Source organism: Amblyomma mixtum, chromosome 3, assembly GCF_055824585.1.
Source record: "Amblyomma mixtum isolate Tamu chromosome 3, ASM5582458v1, whole genome shotgun sequence".
Lineage (NCBI taxonomy): Eukaryota > Metazoa > Arthropoda > Arachnida > Ixodida > Ixodidae > Amblyomma > Amblyomma mixtum.
In genome coordinates this window covers 31,670,024-31,691,032 of record NC_143014.1, presented here as the reverse complement: position 1 = coordinate 31,691,032, position 21,009 = coordinate 31,670,024, and the positions used below count along the sequence as shown (strand labels likewise).

The 21,009-nt window shown below is 45.8% G+C and overlaps 1 protein-coding gene across 9 annotated transcripts in view; it reads left to right on the top strand.

Annotated features, from left to right (window-relative positions):
* The first annotated feature begins 8,466 nt into the window (after positions 1–8,466).
* Positions 8,467–21,009, top strand: part of LOC149349570 (islet cell autoantigen 1-like) — a 56,189-nt gene continuing 43,646 nt past the window's right edge. For 2 of the 9 annotated variants that reach the window (XM_089578572.1, XM_089578566.1), the window contains exons 1-3: positions 8,908–9,363; positions 11,299–11,525; positions 18,325–18,448. In XM_089578572.1, coding sequence (XP_089434698.1) covers positions 9,353–9,363; positions 11,299–11,525; positions 18,325–18,448 — 362 coding nt within the window. In that variant the 5' untranslated portion in view covers positions 8,908–9,352. The other 7 variants (XM_089578568.1, XM_089578574.1, XM_089578570.1 and 4 more) reach the window with 7 other exon arrangements.

The following is a 21,009-nucleotide window of genomic DNA, read 5'->3' as shown; positions in this document are numbered from 1 at the left end:
GAAAAACCTGTTTTGAGTCGTCGCTGCGACCAGCGGCGAGGTTTCAAGTTGGAAATTTTCGCTGCGACACGCCGCTCAATCGCATGCATTAACCAGCCTCAAGGCGATTTGCGCTGGCGCAAGACGATCAACGCAACGGCGCCATCTCTGCTACGAGAGCCTGGCTCCGCATGTAGTGGACACCAGTCCGACGCTAACAGCAGCCCGGCCCCTTCTCTTTCTCCCTACAATTTTTTTTTTGAAGCGAAAAGCTTCACTAGGCTAGTCAACTCCGAGCCTCGCATGTGCTCCGTCGTTAGAAAAAGCCACAGCTGCGCATGCGCAGAACTGAGGGGCGTCACAGGAGAGGCGCAGGTGGTCGGAGTCGCCGCTGCTCTTCCCTCCTCCTACCTCGGATTACCCCGGAGCGACCACGATGGCGGAGAGGGAGGGAGGGGGAAAGACCAACGTCATCACGTGCGCGGGCAGGCCTCCTTTCCCGCCCCTCTCGGTTTCAGCCACCTGTTTCAGCGGCCGCGCAGGCCCGGCGCACGGGAAGACGTCGGAGTACGTCGGAGACAGCGGACGCGACACCAGTGGCACCGTACACGCGCGGCTCCCCCTTCGCCTCGCCGCAGCTTTTCGCGTCGAGATATCCATAACCTGACCTAAGCCACAGCCAATTTTTCACCTTATTTATTATTTGCTGAAATTCTCCAGCCTCGGGCGCAGTCCTGCACCCACCCGGTACAAAGGATACAGCCACAGACAATCATCATAGATATATGATTATTAGCCTCCCCTTTGCACCGGGTTGGCGACAAGTGTCACCTAGCCATTAATTTTGGTTAATAGGGGTCTAACGGCCCAAATTTAAGCGACTCAGGCTATGAGGGACGCCGTGGAGAAGGACTCCGGAAATTGCGGCCACCTGCATGGAGTTCTTCACTGTGCACTAACACCGTACAGTACACGGGCGTCTAGAATTTCGTCTCCGTCGAAATTCGACTGCCACGCCCGGCATCGAACCCTCGTCTTTCGATCGGGTCAGCAGCCAAGCGCCATAACCACTGTGCCACCGTTACGTAGTGCAAATTTTCTTCCAATTTCTAAACTACTCTCTTGACCTTCTCCACCAATCCTCTAGCCGTCCTTTCTTTTTACTTTTTTTTTTTAAACCGAGCGTGTCCTGGCTACTCCGAATCGCCCTAGTGCTTCGCGGATTCCTGTGGTGGTGGTGGTGAAAACTTTTATTTTGTGAAAAAGAGTTTGGGAGCCACAGAGTGGCCCCGCTACATGGTCGGCGTCCCTAGTCCGGGACACCGCATGACGAGGCCCCGTCTCTCGCCCATTTCACCAGAGCCCTTTGGGACTCAAGCGAGGAGCAGTTGAGGAGGGCAGTCTCCCATGCCTCTCTGGAAGGGGTAGGGGAAGGGGGGAGGTGGGGATTTTGAGTACATGCCCACACCATGTGGAATATATCACAGGTCTCCCCACAGTGTGGGCATCGCCCATCCGTGTTAGGATCGTAATGTTTTATTATTGCAGGACAGAGTAGAGTACCTGTCTGCAGGCACCTTAAAGTTCGCTCCTCCGTCTTACTCAGCCCTTTTGCAGGGGCCGGGAAAAGGCGGTGGTTGTCGCTATAATGTGTTAATATTTCCCTGAATCGCAGCAGCGGCTGGTTAGTCTCCGAGCCAGAAGAGCTGGGATGAGGAGCCCGGTGAGTAAGCGCTCGGGCAGCCGCGTCAGCGGCCTCATTACCTCGTAAGCCCTGGTGGCCAGGAGCCCAAATGATTCGTTTGGGTGTTGGATCAGTGGCAGTCCGTCGTAGAATACAAGCAGCTAAGGGGGAGATCTCCCCTGCCAAGTAATGTTCAAATGCTTTTCGGGAGTCCGTGATGATTATTCTCGAATTGGCGTGGGCGGCAGCAGGCGCTATCGCTACTTCCTCGGCCCGCATTGAATTCGGGGCTCGAAAGGAGAGTCCATCAACGTGCATTTCCTGGTGAACGACAGCGGCCGAGTAAAATCCCGTGGGCGATGGCTCTGCTACGTCTACATAATATACACCGGGTCGGGAGCCGTGTTGTCTCGGCATCGTGCACTGAGGGGTGCAGGGTCTTATAGTGGATAAAAATACGTTCTCGTTTCCCTGTCTTGCATGCAGCAACTGCAAACGTCGTCCATGGTGTTCACCTTCCACGTCGGTACCAGGCAAGCTATTTGCGCCATGAGCGTGGCAAGACCTGCAAAGGCGATTTCACCTCGCAGCCGTGATCTGCGACCGCCACGACGCCAACGGGAACTAACAGTTCACGCATGTTTCACGCACTGAACTTTCGTGAGAACCGGAAGCTGCAACAGCAGCAGCACAACTGAGGCTTAATAACCAAGGGACCTTCATTTTATCGAATAAACTTACATTTTATAACAGAGTTTTGCAAATATGATTTTGATTTAATTTTTTGTTTAAACAGCGCTGGCAGCAGCGGCAGCAGTAGTTAGCCGCTTAGCGTCAGTAGGCACCATAGCGTTGGAATCGTATTTCAGTTGGGACCAGGGTTGCCGTTGGTGGCTACTTTGCGCCAAATTGGCGACTTTTGAAACCTGTCTCGCGATGAAAATTTCAGGTTGGCTCCCTGGCTACTTTGAACTTTTATTTTGGCGCATTTATCAGCCATTCGCAGCATCCTCGCCGGCATGGTCGGCTCGCATCGAGGTACCCCTACGCACGGCTAGGGTAGCTATGTGCTTACATGCGTACGCCAAAGAAAGTGCCACCTCCAGGGAAAAGATTTCACTGCGCCAAGGAGCCGTCATAGAGCGTTGCTTCCAGCTCTTGAGGCAAATGGCGATACAACTCCTGCAGCGGCTTCCAAATGCCCTGCACTTCGGAGGCTGCATGCCATCAATCCTGATGACAGAGAAAGCACGAAGAGCCTTGAAGGCATACTGAAGCTGCCGCTGCATTTTTTTTATAGATGTTTCTGACCTGGAGTCAGAAATGTGGCAAATGCATACCATAAGCGTGAACTTGATCACACATGTTTGAGCTTATGGCACGCAGTGGCCGGATCGTACAAAGACGCAGCGAATGGCCTTTTCCACACCAGGCAGGCGCATTAAGCCACAAAATTTTGTCACTTTGAGTTTCTGAGTGCGTTTACATCCGTGATAACTTAGTAAAAAAAAAAAAGAGCGAACAACAAAATGAAGCTCCGCTGTCTTACTATGATTACACCAATTAATTTCGATCTACGGCGTCAAGGCTAAAACAGTTTCAATGTCCTACTGGGTTGTTGGCTAGAACGTGACAAAATTACTCTTCAAAGATCACACTATCTACATGCTCATCATTTAATACTTCATCTATTTGCAGCATACCTGTGCCTTGAAGACCACAAAAAGTGCTATTATAGAATTTTGTGCCCTTTATTCTGTTTCTTGCGTTGATTTAAAATGCTGACAGCGACTGTTTTTTTGATAACAACAATATTCCAAATATCGCTTCTGCTCTATCTGGCTACAAATTTGGCGACAAGATTAAATTGAATGGCTACTTTTGGCTACTTTAAGCTCGAGTTTTGGCTCCTTGTAGTTCTCAACGGCAACCCTGGTTGGGACTGAGAAACTCTGCCACGTTGGTTTCTGCAAACTGCACTGTGCCATCATAACTGTTTTTTTCTGCTGCTACAATTCAGTCCTGCGGAAATGAATGCAGGTGAGCCGTTTGACGGTCATCCGTCGTATGAAGACCGCGCGGGCAAGTTCCACGGCCCCGGAACGGAGTACGTACCGGTGAAATGTACCTGTGGCTGTGAGAAGAAAGAACTCCACAATATTAAAGAGAAGGAGCGTCGCGCCCGAATAAGAAAAAGTTCTGACTTTCTGAGAACTCTGGTGCCGGGCTTACATCGCGGCACGGACGCCGCAACCGTTTTTGAAGAGACGGTGAAGCTCATCATGCGGCTTCACCAACGTATGACGGAAGAAGAACGTCTGGAGGCGGCGAGGACCTTTTTTGAAGAAACTTATGCGGCGCATTGAAAAACATACTGGGTTTTTAAATCTACACCACGATGTGCTGTCCTTTTCAAGTTTCCATGCTAATGGGTGAATGAAATCTTCCGTTCCAATAAAAAAATCAAAGGCATCAAAATTCTTGCGCTCATGATTTCATTTTATGATTAGCTTTTTGTTAAGGTAACAAGAAACGCTTTAACAAAAGATTATTTTCTTGTAACAGACCAACAGTGCGTGGCAGTCATGAATGTAGGTGCAGCTTTGCTGCGGATTTCAGAAACCAAAATATTTTTTAATTATGTGTCTGATCATGCACTTCCTCAGGAGTTGTTTATAATTTGCAAAATTTGCCTCACGGCTATGTTTCATGAGAACATTTTAAAAAACAGCAGCGTGTTTGATTTTTGCTGCCTGCCAGGCGCTGCCACTGAAGTCACCTATGGCTTTGGCAGGCCTGAATATACATACTGTTTTTGTTAGTGATAATAGAGGTATTTTGTCTTGCATCCAAATTTAGGCACCGTGTTAAGGTATGCAAAAACTATGTGTTAGAATCATATTAGTTGCACCAGGTCAGCTGAAAACAGTGCCTTTTCTAAATTATGCAACAGCAGCTGAAAAAAAAAAAAAAATCTCAGTAGCAGGCACTTAGCGTCCGTAAATGCTGAATCCCAATAACTGGAAAACAAAATACATGTATGTTTTAATTTGTTTGTTCATCATTACATGAAAAACTGAACTAAAACACTCACTTCAGGCAACCTTTTTTTCAGAAAGAAATGAACACTTGAGCGGCAAAGCATTATTTGAGAACAGGTGCAGAAACTATAATTTTCACCAAGTTATGGTGTGTGGCAGGAGAGGAGTGCTGCTGGTTGCCAGCATTTGGGATGAAAGGTGAAGGCCAGGCAAGCCATGTGCAGGGCAGATACAGTCATCTACCCTAAGAATGTGATACGGCAACTTTCTCTTGCCATTGTGAAAATAAAACTTTGTTTATTAACCATGCAAGCACGGCTGAAAATCTACCACATCAGGGTGGCTCGTGAGAAATCACACGCATTCACCACCAGCAAGGTTAAGTGGACTGGCACTTGAGTAATTTCGATGATGGTGCCCAGGTAGCACCAAAATGTTGCGTTACTTTTTCTTTTGGTGCAACACTGACATATTTTTGTCAATTTCTTTTTTACCTATCATTTGTAAAAGATTACTAATGAGCTCCAGAACATTTTGCTACCCATAATTAAATTAAACATTTAAGAAATATATATATGCAACTTTCACTAAAATGGTAACACAACCCTGAGAGACCAGACCCGCCAATTGTTATCCGGCACAATTTCCATCAACACTTTGCAAAGAGCTACGAGAGCAGCATGCACCGCAATACATTACAACCAACACGCGGAACTCCCACATTTACCTTTTAACAGATAGCATGACCTCAAGCTTACATAGCCAGCCGCCAATTCACATGCAAAGTTTTCTAAGGTACATTTTGGGCTATGAATGCAATCTATGGCAGCAATCATCTCAGATATTTGACTGCAAAATTTTGCTAGTTGAAAAACATCACTACTGCAGAAACAGCGGGAAAATTACCAAGACACAAAGGTTGGAAAATATTCGCAATGTTGTTTTAAAGTTAGTATAGTAACATTAAAATAACATTCTGAACACAGCATCAACATGTATAGTTTTAATGTTAGTGTTTACCATGCAATATATAACATTACTTTTGAACACTGGCATAACATTACAATGTAACATCAACTTGCACAACAGATGCATAACATTATTCTGCAAAGCAGTAGTGGCTGAGTAGTTTGAGCATCCACCTCACATGTGGGAGATGCAGGGTTCAACCCCCAGTGCCACCGGGTGCCATAATGGGTACAATCCAGGTGAAAATATGAAGTGGGATTACGAATGGTCCCACTTGTGTCCAAGTGATGCCACTTCAAAGCAGTTATTTTACAGATGGTCCCACTTGCTTTCACGTGGCGCCGCTTTGAAAGCAAGTGGTTTGCAAATTCGGATCACTAGACTGCAAGAGGCCACAGCTGGGCATCAAGTGGAAGCACGATCCTTGCGAACATTTGCACATCCAACAAAGAAAGCAGAACTAATACGATTCTACGAGCTGTTAGCAGCTTAACCTGCTAAACAGTATTCATCATTTGCACAATCACTGTGGTCGAAATTATATGAAATGACTGCGCTCAATGGACAAGCAGTGCCACTGCCCCCAGTACAGGACTCTCATAAGTGAGGTATAAATATGAGACAGAAGTGTACTCTCAGGATGTATACATTGAGCTGTTATGTTATTAGTGCCCGACTACAGTATGTTGTTTGTGTGTATGTCTTGATTTCCATGACAGCATGTACAATTCTCACAGTTTCGATTCTCCTGTGAAAATGTTGGTACCAAGCTGGGCATCACCCTGCAGTTTTCACAAATCAGTTTTTCTTTTGCACCTTGACAATATTTATGTTAATTAACGGCATGACAAGAAACAATTCCAAAACCCAATTGGAAACGTGGCTCATTGGTTATGGTGCTCAGTTGCTGATCCAAAAGATGCAGGCTTGATCCCAGCTGCAGTAGTCGCACTTCGATGGAGGCGGAATGCTATAGGGCTGCGTCCTGTGTGATGTCATTGCACGTTAAAAATCCCCAGGTGATCGAAATTTTCCGAAGCCCTCCCCATGGTGTCCCTCATTGCCCGAGTTACTTTGGGACATTAAACCTCATAAACATAAACCCGAACCGATTGGAACTGACTGAAAAGTTCAGTTGGTTCCAACTGAAATTTCCAATGATTTTTTAAACCAGGAAGTTCCATATAGCCCTTTTTGACAAGTGGTCCCACTCTGCCAAGTGGGACCACTTGGCAGAGTGGACAGGGACCTCTTACAAGAGGTCCCTGTCCAATAACCTACTTCAAGTGAAATTGTGAAATTTTCACTTTGGAAGATTTACCCTGGCCTGGTGCTCTGGTTCTCGGAGGTGAAATGCTTGCAAAATGGGTCTCTGACCCTGTTTTGTGGAAAGAAAAATACCTTGTGCTATGGTGCTCTTTAGACAAAGCTGCCCCTGTGCCATTAAAATTCACCATCATCATAACATTATTCCAATGTTCAGTGCTACCAGTTCACGCATTTCAAGATTTAGGACAGTGTAGCATGCTATGGAATTTGGAAATTAAGAAGAAAAAGGACTTGGCAGGGCACGAGTTCAGGAAGCAGGCTGAAATACTGCGGCCACAGCAGACAGCGATTCTTGGAGGTAGAGAACTGGGGTACATTTTTGTCCTCCTGTGGACACACCCAGCCATTTCGAGTTGAACTGAGTACGAAAACCTACCTACCACCCCAACATAGACTGTGTGCGCAGAGGTGATGCACGCACGGCAGCACTGGGCGGCCCGCTGTAAAATGTGCAAGCTTTGCGTGTTCCCTGCTACAGAAAAAGTTGACATGGAGAACACTATGTCCATGGTATTTTCCAGCGCACGCCGCCATCGTCTATGAAACCTCTCATCACTTCAGAACGAAAAGCGGACTATAAGCATGCCAAGGACACTGCGACTGTAGGTAGTATACTATCCTATTGAACGCCCTCTTTCAAACAAAAACGACCACGACGTACTTAATACAATCTCTAAGTGCCATGCTCTAGCTCATGGGTCTTCACTTAGTAAATAAAACGGGCGCTTGAATTTCCATTAATACGGTAGTTATGGCAACGATCGTGTTCACAAAATAACAACGACAAAGGCAGCCTTCCCTGCGGATCGGACAAACGGGATATGTCCGAAAAATTCCGTTTCCGCCTTCAAGCACGGCTGTAATTCTGAAGCACCTCCAGTCACTGCCAGACAGAGGAGTTTACGAAGTGCTCACACATCAGACAACAAAACGAGAGAACGGCTACAAAAATCGCAGCAGCCTAATAATCTTCAGCTCTTCGTAACGTTACGCTCTCTGTCACAAAAGTCGCAAGGAGGCGTTGTCAATTGTCAAACAGACCGCCCTAACCAGACTGCCAGCACGTTGCCCTACAGTTCAGGAGAGCAAGCTGCCGGGCTAGTTGGTGAAGCATGTTAAATTGAATTCAGCGCAAAAATACAGACAAGGGACAAAGAGAGACACACTGAGAGGTTCACGAGCGCTAACTACCAACTGTTTATTCATGCTGAAGTACAGGGGATATATAGGAAGGGAATGAAGAGCATGCGCGTAGCGAGGTACAGATAATGCACACCCGTCAAGCAAACGAGTTAATCAAAAAACGTTGCCCTAAAGCAGGAAATATTTTCATTCCGCTCACATTCAGGTTGCGCCGAGAGGTGACGCGTGAGTCGTGGCTTATCAGGCTTATCTAGGCTTATGCAGTATTACTCTAGGCGCTGCTACCCTTTTACCCAACGTTTGTTGTTGTTGTTGCCTTAATGACATGGCACATACTCACGACGGGGGATAGGTCAGGGTTCAGTGAAGAGAGCCAAAAGAAAAGGGTAAATTGGTGCGAAGCTAATGGTTTCGCTTTGGGTGAGAAATCAGAAAAATTATAGTGGAAAATTAATAATAACGTTTGCTTACGACCGTAGTCTGCTTTTGGTGTTTTTACTGCTTTTACCTACGACTACTCTTGCTACCATTGCTACCGTCGTCATCGTCGTCCAGCAGGTACAGTGCCCTAAAACATTTCGTACTTCAAGCATTGGGACTTACATAGAACTTTTTTTTTGTTCTAGGGCGTGAAGTGCGTGGCAAAAAGCCGTGGTTAGTGTTTTTTTTTTTCTTTTTTCATTTTCAGACGCCAGAGGGCAATTGAGCATCTTACCGGAAGCTGCAATACAGAATATGGCGTTGCTTCCGTTATGGGTAACCAGGTTTGCTTTTCCGTTTGTGTGAAAGATAATTATTTAGCACGATTTTTAGTTGCGAGGAAATAACGTACGAGTTTTTGCGCTTCACTCGGGCTAAACTTTTTCGCCTGTCTGTTCTGCGCTGAGGCCGATTGCTGATTGGATTCAAGCTTTGCATGGAATAATTTCAATATGGAATTCGGCTGAAGCCTTCACGTATATTAATGCTGTAATTTCGTGTTTACGTTATCATTTGATTCTTTTTCTCGCCGGCTACAACAGTGCTGTAGTAACCCTCTGGTTGTTTGCTAGCATCAGTGGCTACTAGCCATAACACTCTGAACGAGCCGCGCCTACGCTTGCCTTCTAATCGCTAACCGTTGGCACCTCTCCTTCAGATATAATCCGAGCGACAGCCTACTAGCAACTGCTTGCAGGTCTGGGAATGATTATTTCCTGAAACGATAATGAATGATTTGTAAGTAACTCGTTTCCTGCCACTCACATTCTTTTCTTCAAAGCTTTGCCGCATGCCTTTCAGTGCACTCTTACCACTGCGATCTTGCGCTGCTAATGCTTGACGGGTAACTGCTTGATACTAGCATATTGCTCAGTGAATTTAGGTTATTGACATGTTCGTATTTTTGGCAAAGAAGCCAGGCAACGAAATGTTGATTAGGCGTCGTGACTGCGCTTCAGTGAAATGCGATGTGCGCAGTGTCGGGACAGAACCCTCGCACTCATGAGAAGGCGTCGAGGTTTCTATACATGCTTGATTTTTTTTTTGTAGTGTTTAGTCATCTAAACATGCTGTCTGCTTTGTAACGAGAAAACTAGTCTCCTATACAACCGAGCTGTTCGAAAAGGCAAGGCGATACCATGCACTGCGTGTAAAGGTTTTGTGTCCGGCCCTGTGCTCACCGGTGGAACGTTGGCGATTTTCCAGAGCGGTTTTCTAGAGGGATTAAACATGTGGCTCATTTCATTGCATCATGCATTGTCAACAACTTACATTGTCAACAACTTACATTGGAAGCTGCGCCCCTAATGTGTCTCCAGGCAGCCCCTAGAGGGGACCTGTGCATCTCGCATGCCGATGTTCGGCATTCGTGAATTCGAGATACTGTGTGATAGTACCCTAAGCTAGGCGTTAATCAGATCGCAAATGCAGCCACCACCATTTCCACCTGCCAATCGCTTCTGCTAGTGCCTGAGGTTGCTTCATACAAACATTTCCAGTACTGACAGTGAGGCCAGCACACCTCGTGTGTACTGTTGTACTGCATTATCGATCTAATGTGAGAAAAAGCTACTTCTTGTGTATGTGACTTCTTCGACGAGATTATTTCATGTGGCTAAGGGTGGATTAGGCAGGGATGCTTGATGAGCCTAAGGTGAGCAGCTGTTTCCCAGTAAAAAACGTGGTACTCCGTGTAGCAGAAAGTCACTGTGGGAAAAAAAAAAAATTGTATGAAGAGTGATAGTGCTCTGCCACGGTGCTCCTGGGTTTGGTATCTGAAGAGAAATATTTTTTTAATTTTTTCATCTGAGGCATAAAGCTGTAAGCTACCCGTATTTCATAAAGGTGAGTGACAATTTTCTGAGGAAGTAGGGTGTGTTTATCTCGGGCAAAAAAGGCTAAGCGCCTAGTATATTTCATAAGGGTGAGCTTGAAGGTGCAAGTTTCAACAGCATCTGAAAGTTTATTAAAATTTTTGATGCAGTATTCATCCTGTAATTTTCTGTTGTTTACTGGGTTGGATTGTAGAGTTTTAAATCTTCATGCAGTTTTTTAATCTTGTCTGATGAGGTCACTATGATTAATAAAAGCTAGGTAGTTGGAGTTGGCAGCTGTAGAGGGGGGCTGTTGCATTCCTTGAAACCAGTTGTCTTGAAAGAAATGCCTGACCATTTTCAAGATGTCTGGTTACCTTGAATTTGTTACTGAATTGAAACAAGGATTTTGGTTTGTTTGCCTGAGAGAAATGCTGTAATCGGGAAAAGAACGTCTAGGAAAAGCATTTGTGTGTGCTCAGTTCTACATGCGCCCTTTCAGTGGCCAATCGCCGCTTGCTTTTTCTCGGATGCTTTGACCTTGTACTGCTGCCATGAGAGTTAAACCTGAACATGTGAGTGTGTGTCTTGTCCTGCTGCCAGTGTTAGGAGGTGTTGGCCTTTGGCTCTCGGACATTAGGCAGACTGCCTTGTCAACCCAGTGGCGAGTAATTGTGTGCACTGGTAGTTTCACAAGCCATGCACTCGGACGTTCAGGATAAAGTCTCGTGGTGGTTACTCTTTGTTCATGATGGTTCTGCCACTGGTAGCTGTGTGGCTGCTGTCCAGAAAAAGATTTTGAGCAGTTTATTGTGGGCTTCTCAGCTCACACCAGCTGCTGTATTCATTGTGTGTGCAGCACAAGGCCTACTGCGTACTATGGACAGTCATCGACAGTGTCGCGCATGCAGCAGCAGTACTGGACCACCAAGCAGGCATTCTTCCGCAAGATTGGTCGCAAGGAAGATGACTGCATCATTGCCAGCGATGCTGAGCTCGACGCTAAGCTCGAGCTCTTTGGAGCCATCCAGGAATCCTGCACTAATTTGTTGCGGGTGCTGGAAAACTACCAGGACCGCATATTGGGTGCGTGCCATTGTGCTGTCCAGCTGTGGACACTTTGCCATCAGACTGTTTTACTAAATGGCAGTCGTACTCTGTGTGTGCTTAAAGTTTAAATGCAAAAATGACCAAAGCTGGCGGTTTGATTATGTTTGCTAAAACTTCCTGTTGTGTGAGTTGGTAGTTCATCTTGATGTATAGCACAAACAAAGTGAAGAACAAGAGAGGCAACATACACACGCAGGCACTATCAGCTGGCTTTATTGACAGAAAGCCACGTAGGCCTAAGGGTCGGGAGAGATATTGACAATACAAAAAATAAATAAAAGAACAAGGGTTGTAAAAGAGCCAGCAAAGCAGGATGCATACGCAGGTAGTCATATTTATCACACGATTATGTTTGGGCTCCTCAATGTGAAAAGCGATCATTTATTCAGAACATGCTTGGGAGCACCACAGTTTAGGTGTGTGAGTGCACAGTCACATTCTTTTATTTTTTTTTTGTTGCATTTTGTGAGTGGTGTTTAGAGCCTAGAAAAAAGAACCACATTGCAGGCAATTTATGGCAAAATGAATTAGAGAATTAGATGTCTCTAAGTTCAAATGACCAGGACATCTCAAGTGTGTAGGACATTTCAAATGACCTGGGCCCTAAGCAGATGACCAGAAATATTTTCAGTGTTCAGTTGACTCCAAATGCAAAAAGTACATTACACAATTAGAAACAACTTGCTGCTGTTGGTTCCATTTGTGCATGGCACCACAGTATTTTGTTTTACCTTGCTTGAAGCATGCAATGCGTGATTGTATGTGCGGTACGAGATTTGACGATTTTATAGTTTACTTGGAGCAGACATGTGCTGGCATGAGCAGAAATGGAGAGACAAAAAGAAACTGACGGTTGCAGTGTTTCTGTGGAAAATGGCATATTTGAAGGAAGTACACGGGCAAGCAGGCCAGAACTTTGGCAACAACACACTGCATATCATAACAAGGGGGTCTCGGTACAGATTCCTCTATAGGGTGCAGACACCCATTATTGGATCATGAGATGCCATGTTGGGGCTCAAGGATTGCGCGGACCCTTACTATGGAGAGAAAGCATCTAAAATTTAATATTAAATAAGACTTTGATGCCTCATAGTAGTAGCAGTATTGGACGTTATGGTGTTTTAAAGGTGCAGAAATGCCGATTTCAGCAAAAATATGATAATGTTGATAAATGAGCCCATGCCTCAAAATTGTGGAGATGTCCCCACCATGGAAAGGAACACTGCATCAAGACATCCTAATCATGACAACCAGCATGTGCCATCAGTTAGCGCTGGCATGCATTTCTGCCATCATTCACACGGTCTCTCCATTTTTGTTCACACTTGTATGATCCAGCACTGCAGAAAAAAGGAGTTGCCAGGAAGAGACAAAGAAATGGAGGGCTGTCTTCTGTACATGAACTGGCATTTACATCCCATGGCGGAGGGAAAACTCTTGAAGGAACATAATGAGAAACTGTTGAGGCTTAGGCTTCAACTTAGTGGGATTTTGAACCTGTGTTATGGGGCACTGCTGATATTGATAAAGGGCCTTACTTGACCCTTGGAGCGCACATTTGAACACACACTGCTATGATCAAGAAGACTACTCGGAGAACAAGCTTCACTCAGTAAAGACAAAAAAAATTAGAAGGACGCTTAAGCTTCGCATTGAGAGTAGACGTGATAGCGCCTTCTCCTCCTTTTATTTTTTTCCTTTTTATTCCTTCACTATAGAAACTTAATGCATGTCGCCATGTCCTGCTCCTCTGGCGATGCCCCCTGGTGGCACTCACACATGATGGAAACATTCCATGCATGTAGCCATGTCCTGCTCCCCTGGTTGTGCCCCCTTGTGGTACTCGCACATAATGGAAACAATAATCCACGCATGTCTCCACGTCCTGCTCCCCCTGGCGCTGCCCCCTGGTGGCACTCACACATGATGGAAACATTCCACGCATGTCGCTGCGTCCTGCTCCCTCTGGTGGTGCCCCCTTGTGGCACTTGCACATGATGGAAACTTCCCACGCATGTCGCCACATCCTGCTCCCCCTGGTGGTGCCCTTTGATGGCACTCGCACATGATGAAAACATGTCGCCGCATCGTGCTGCCCCTGCCAGTGCCCCTGGTAGCACACTCACACATGATAGAAACATTCCACGCATGCCACAACGTCCTGCTCCCCCTGGCAGTGCCCCTTGGTGGCACTCGCACATGATGGAAACTTTCCACTCATGTTGCAGCGTCCTGCTCCCACTGATGATGCCCCCTGGCAGTACTCATGCACGATCACTATATAGGTTACACTTCAAAACATGCTACACAGTACATACTCATACACACTTCTCAAACACCCGTTACTAAGTCGTATACACCATGACGCATTCACTAGGTGTCCCTCTAACAGGCTTGAACCAGCAGCCCTTCGTGGCCTTTGCGTTGTGTGCCCACCTGACGGGCAGAGGGCCTGGATTTGACCCCCAGTGGCGGTAATTTCTTTTAATGAATTACTTCTATATTCTGAAATACCCCCACTAGAGGAACCTCCTTGCCAATTTTGGCTTCAGTTAGACTCCCCCCAATTCGTTAGCTTCATTTGGAACCTCTGGGATTTTTTCTTACTGATGCAGGACGACAGTTGGTTTTCAGCAGAACGAGTTCCTTACACTATCGCATAATAGGCAGGCACACAGCGCAGAAATGACACAAATTTAAATAAGTAACACACTAAGAATAAAACACATGTGCAACACTGTAAGCTTTTTAAGGATGGAGCCACATTGCATGAGGTAAGGTGTCAGCTTTCCGTTCTCCACTTCCTAATTGCATGTCACAGACTGAAAATTAGGAGAAGACATAACTTTCCCAAGGATTACAGCAAAAAAAACTCAATGCATCATGTTTACTTTTCAGGCAATGATCCAATTTTCAGTTTTAGTTGCGAGGTAAAATTTTTTCCAGTGTGTTTTCTAAATGTAATCTGTTATCACTGGCTGTAGTCCTTCCCTCAGTGCAGAGGAGGTAAGAGGTTTTTATCTTGACAGCCAGGCCTAACTGTTCTTGCCATGACGAGAATTCCAGTTAAGCCTGGCTAACCCCATCTTTGCCATATAATACTTTCGGGCCCTATACACGATTACAATTTTATTATTATATACTCTGCACCCTCTCAAAGCATTACATAAATCATACTTGGCTATTAGTAGGCCTCGTACACCTCGGCTGTTTTTATTCCAGGTTTAGGTAAAGTGACCCGCATAGTACATGTTGCAGACTATGCAGTCAATTTAGTTTGTGCTTGGAACTTTTGCCTGTAGCTTCCCTTGTGTTGTGAAAGCGTGTAATCGCGATCAAATTCTCGGCCTCTGTAAAAAGATTCTAGGTTGCATAGCGAGGCTTTGGAGGAACGATGACGACGGTTCCTCTCACCTCCGACGGGATTTGGAATCCTGACAATACAAAACAAGCCTCATTGCATCGCCCAGAAGTCAACTTAGTGGGCTGTATATTTTTGACAAAGGCTTTGTAAGCCTCTCTAAGGCTTAACCTGAATGTTACAGGTTGTGGCCTGTGCAGATGCCATTATTGAAGTGCTGGCCTCTGGGTTCAAGGCAAGTTATTGGCTGGGATGAGCTGACCCAAGATGATGTGTGCAGTTGCTTTTCGCACTGGTTACATTTTCTCCAGTGGCTCGCCTCGAACCCAGTGACCTACGCCTTGCGACTCTGTCGTGTCTACCTGGGCCATGCAGTCTCAAGTCTAGGCTAAGTTCAGTGGGGCCTTTCACTCAGATTGCTTTCTCTTTGCCGAGTAAGGAGAAACTGTACGTTAGAAGGGGAGATGTTGCAAAGCATTGGTAGTCATTGCCTGTTTCAAAGTGGGAACAATCTGTGGAGAGAGCCACTTTCTCAAATGTGTCCCTTGCGGAGATCTTTTGTGCTTCCTTACTGTGATTATCTTTTCTTTCCTCTCACTTACCTTCCTTGTTTGAGGGTAGGGAATTGAAAAATTCTTTATATTGCACGCATACATGTTCTGTTTTTGAAGTGAAAGCTTCACTACAGGACCTTGTGCTTCGATCGCCGGGTGCCTAGTTTTGACCTTCAGCTGAGTTAGAGGTCAAACCATGACAGAGAGAGAAAGAAATTGAATCAGTATTCGGGACTGGGAGTCGAACCCGCGGCTGCGCGAACAGATCTCCTTTAAGGGCCGCTCAGCGAGACCACTAGGCTGTTGCTGCAGCCAACACACCTCGTGTTAAACTGCACCACACTCTCGCGCTGTGCAATGGAGAGTGTAATCTTCATCAGCTTCCATCTGCTCTGTCCCGCGGCACTGCCTGCTCACTGTTGTCTTCTGCGCAGCACAAATCCATGCTTTCGCTCAGATTTGAATGTAGTAAACATTCTCTGTAGTTTTAATGAAAGGAAGTGCGCATAACTGGCTCCCTGGGTCAACGGACGCCTGAATCGCGCTTTGAGGTACGTGGCGTGGTGAGATAGAGATGTGGGCTGCATGCGTTGGCGCTGACAACGTTGTGGCAGACACGCGGCACTGCAGCAATAGGCTGCAGCGTTCATTGGGCGAGCAAACTCTCTCGATCAGCCATTAACTGCCACGTGCCAGGGTGGCAGGTTGGGTGCGCTGCCTATCCAGTTTCTGGAACGCACTCAACGTTATAGACGCCATGCCGCATATATTCCCGATACGCCATAGCTTTCGCTCTCTAACCAAGTTCAAGAGTAGCTGAACCGCACCTAATTTTTCTTTTTCTCATCCTTGTAATTCGGTGCAGTGGTCTTCATTGAATCACGGTGTGAGTCATTCAGTGGCCACTCTTTGAAGCCATTTTTGTAGGGGATGACAGTTGACAATGCACAAAGGCCATTGAGGCAGCATTGAGCTATTTGTCAGTGTTAAAGTTGTGTCATAGTATATCTTGCAGGTCCACATTGAAAAGTAGTGCTAAAGAACATGACATTAGAAAGAGGCAGAAGACATGCTGCTTCATCACTGTGTAGAAGGATTCCTCATTTCTCCTATCTTTATTTTTAGCATATGATATGATTCTGACATAATTAAAGCAGCTCAGCGACAAGTTGCCATGCATGGGAGTGTAGGTTCTTTTAAAAATAAGGCTGTGCTGTGTTCATAGGTCTTCCCACAGTGTGAAGCAAGTGGCTTCCTAAATAACTTAGGGTTCTTTGTTGCACATCCAGCTGTCACATTTGTCTGTTGATCAAAAAGTAAAGGGCTGAGTTGAATACTACGCACTGCCAGGCTAAATTTGTGGAGTATGTTTCCTGCAGACTAGGGTGATTGTTGGGAGATTCCCCGAACAACAGGGCTTTGACCGTATGGGTGCTACTGTAAAGTGCGGCTGCTTGAGTATGGCTAAGTGTCATCACAAGTGTCTGTCCTGTTCTTGCCTAGTGCAGTGTTGGCAGCAGTGTAGCTGCTTTGTAAACACCTCAGGGATATGCAGTCATTGCAATGCAAGCACAAAAGATTTTACAGTTCTTTTTTTCTTTTTTCATACACGTGTCATTGGACATGTGTCTGATGCTGCCTTGTGTGTTTATCTGGACATGATTTATTATCTTGAAATGAGGATGAATGAGTTGCACTTTTTTAATCCATTGTTTCCTTGAGTGGTTCATTAGTTTTTAGCTGTTTTTTTGTGTTTTTCTTTCATGTTGATAGGGGTTCATGCTTCCTATATGGTATAACAAGTTTGCATGTTTTCTGAACTATAATTCAGTTATGAATGTAGCACGTCTGTCATGTCTTCTTCAATTACAGTCTCATTTTTCGCTGCTTTTTTATATTAATAGTCCTCACCAAGTAGCCTTAGAAGTAGGGCTAGTTGATAAGGACTATTCGTATGAACCGTAGCCATTGAAGTAGGACTATAGTTACTAACTGATGCTTTATGGTTTACTTCAATGGGGGCGGCCTGTAGCCTGTGCCAAGGTATTCAAGTTTTAGTAATTGGTTTTCTGAATACTCTGTGCTGCAGTTACAGCTTTTCCGACGTTTCTGCCCAGCACATGCATCATTTCATGGCCAACCTTTATTTTATTTATTTATTTTTGCATTTCCTTTGCTCTATGTTGCATTTGCTTTTAAAGGGATGCCAGGACAACTGCATGCAGCTTTTGTTCACGGTACAGATAGATTTTGTGGCTCTTTCTGGCTGGGTTTATATTTTTGTGATGGCATAAGATGCATTTATTGCTGGTGAATTGCAGGTAAAAATGTTTCTGCCGCTCCATTTAAACTCGTGGTCCTCATGACCGAAAAGGACTGCATGGTCACCAGTTGGGAGCGAATGGTGGTGTAGCCTAGGCTTACAGATCTGCACCAAAGACTGTCTTGGCACACTGCAGTTTGTGGAAACAGCCAGTGGTGGTAACACTTGCGTTTCAAGCCTATGAAAGCTGCCTTTTTACTGAAAGTGCCATTTTTGTCTTTAGAACAGGGTAACCTATCGATACAGACCAACTTTAATTTGTCCTCAGTGTCCCTTTAAGGTTTGGTTCACTCCTAGTGAAGAACCATGTTGTGACCTCGTGGAAGGGCATTGTTCCGGACTAGATGGTTGGGTTTTATTTTGATTGTCCTTCTCTCGTAGTTCAAGCGGGCCTACCGAAAGGATATTGTAGTGTCACTCTGCTTTTCTGTTCACATAGACACATTTTAGAAATGTGCCTTTTTAGTGCTGTGCTGCTGTTCATTCGGTTCGGTCATTAATCTGTGTGTGATATCCTTTGTTTATTCAATGCAGCACTCAGTCAAGAAGAGAATGCACTGGGACGTTTCCTGAAAGAATGTGGGAAACAGGACAAGACTCGGGCTGGAAAAATGATGGGTGCCACTGGAAAAACCATGAGCTACTCTGCACAGCAGAGGTATGAAGCAGGGCTCCCAGCAACAGCAAGCCTGCAGGCAGGCATGCTTCAGCTCTCAGTAGTATTGCTAGTCTCGTAATTTAAAGAACGCATTTTTAAAAAAAATTTGAGGACCAGGCTGGCGGCGTAAAAAGAGGCTGTTGATGAGCTAAAGTAGGTTGTACAGGCTGTTTTCTTCTAGAAACCTGAGCAAGCTCCTGCTCTTACCATTGTCGGTTAGCCGCAGGGGAAGGTGTTCTTTTTTTGTACCTGAATTCCAACTTCCAGTAGCCTCCTTCTTGAGTTCTGCGTTCTGGGAACATTCACAAAAGGTGGCGAAGGTTCATCTCAGCGGCCGGTGTGGAATATTTGGGACATGTGCTGGGCACTGTATCTTTCTGAGAGCCCCATCAGCACGTTCCCGGAAATATAAGGGCCGCCCCAGACCTTATCCTTCCAAGGGATACCTCCTCCAATCTCATTATCACGGGGAAATCCCGGCGCATGTACCGTAAAAACCCAATATAATACGGGCCTGCATGTAATATGAGGTGTAATTTGGGGATAGCAAAAACGGAATAAATGTTTTTGTCCGTGTATGACGCGAGTAAGGAAAGGCAGTCAGCTTGAAGGTGTCCTGGAAGTCATGCAAGCCAAGCACATGTAGCACGAGTGGCAGTTACAGTGGCGATACATTCACATGTACTTGCATCCGGCGCTGCAAGCATGCGCAGACAGGTTCTGGCATACACGCTGACGCACATGCTTCGGAAGTGTCTATAGACTGAGCTTTTGTGATCGTCGTCGGGTGTGCTGTCTTCTGAGAGACCCTTATCAGAGATATCTTTCCATAGAAACACGTCTTCGGTACTGTCGGGTGCATTCGATATCCCGCATTTCTTGAATTAACAACCGATGAGCTCCTTGGAAATGCTGGCCGAAGCGTCTGTGATCCAACTGCACAGTGCGATTGGAGAGGCCCGTGTCTGGTGGCAGTACATGCACGCTCTTCCTACCTCATCCAGACCATGTAGCAGCGCTTAACGATGTGTCGATGCTTTCGGCAGCTACGATTACTTTCCTTTTAAAAGCAGCCGAGTGCTGCGTTCGTGGTCCTGATGCCATGCGAGGTGCGATCATTTTATGAGGTCAGGTCAGCATAGTGAAATGGTGTTGAAATCGAAACTACCGACCTACGTCACTGCTAGGTAGTGCCTTCTCTCGCTGGAAACGTGATGGTGGTGACACTAAATAATAACAAAACTGGAACTGTGGATTTTGTCTGAAAATTGTTCAGATCCGTATATAATACAAGGTAGTAATTTGACATGCTAAAAATCTGGAAAAAAACCTTGTATTATACGCGGGTTTTTACGATACTTCTTACAGAGGGCAACAAGATGGGAAGAGTGGAGCAGAGATAGAAAGGGAGGCTAGTGGGGGAAGCATTCACATTTGGGGCTTGGTGTGTAAGGGCGTCTGCTTTCCTCTGGTCAGCATTCTGAGTGTCTTCTTGTGTCCAAAGCATCTGGATGCATTTCATCATCTGTTTCTGTTTTACTTGCATGACACTAAAGGCAAGTGCATGCATCATCTGTTTGCTGCTAAGAAATGGAACTCACCGTTACTAGACTATAATAATGGCCTGAGGGGCCGTTATTATGTTAAGCTACTACCATATTTACTCGCATAATGATCACACTTTTTTTAAAAAAAAATTTGATGCAAATTTAGGGGTGCAATCGTTACGCGGGGTAAATTTTCTACAAGAAAAATTTTTGAGCACCGGAAATGCAAACGAGTTGCAGGTCACACTACCCTTGTCATACGGGCACCCGCGGTTATCGTGAACCGAGCTTGGCGACCTCTGTTTGCGTCGTTAACCAAGAAGGTAGAGTGCGAAAAGCGCACGAGCTGGCCCGTTTCAAGAATGTACTTTCTTCGCACAAAATCATGTTCCAAGAGCAACGCATCAAAATAGGCAGTGTGTATAGTGCCGCGCGATGGTGCTTTTATGCAGCCTTGAATCCTGTCCGAAGGTGCAGCAACAGCATACAACAGCAACATTCCGTGGCGCTCAAGCTACGCATTTTACCGTCGTTACGCCTAAAAAATGTCCAGTCCCTGCCGCAGCGTTAAATTAGGGGACACGTTTGCAATGCTCGCAGCACCGGATTCCACGTGCTTACCGCAGTGGTGCCGCGCACGAGCACGGCGGACGACGGTGCTCTGGCGTGCGACTACCTAGTCGTCGCTAGGCCTAACTTGTTTCGTATCGAAGCCACAGTATACGGCGCCTTTGAATTGACCAATGCTATACTAAATGGTCTACTTATGGTGCTGCCTTAACTGACAACCTAATTGTTTCATATTAAAAGCAATATATACGATCAATTTCAGCGACGCCTTAGCAGCAGAGCTGGCGTGCAAGCAGATCGGGCCAGTTGCGCTGCAACGGTGGCAGCTGCTACGCGGCTGCGAGCTTAAAACTAGCTTGTATTGCAGCTATTACTCGTACCAGCAACTCGGTACAGGTCAGCGACTCTCAAGAAGGTTTCATTTTTGACATTACCGTATCCCAA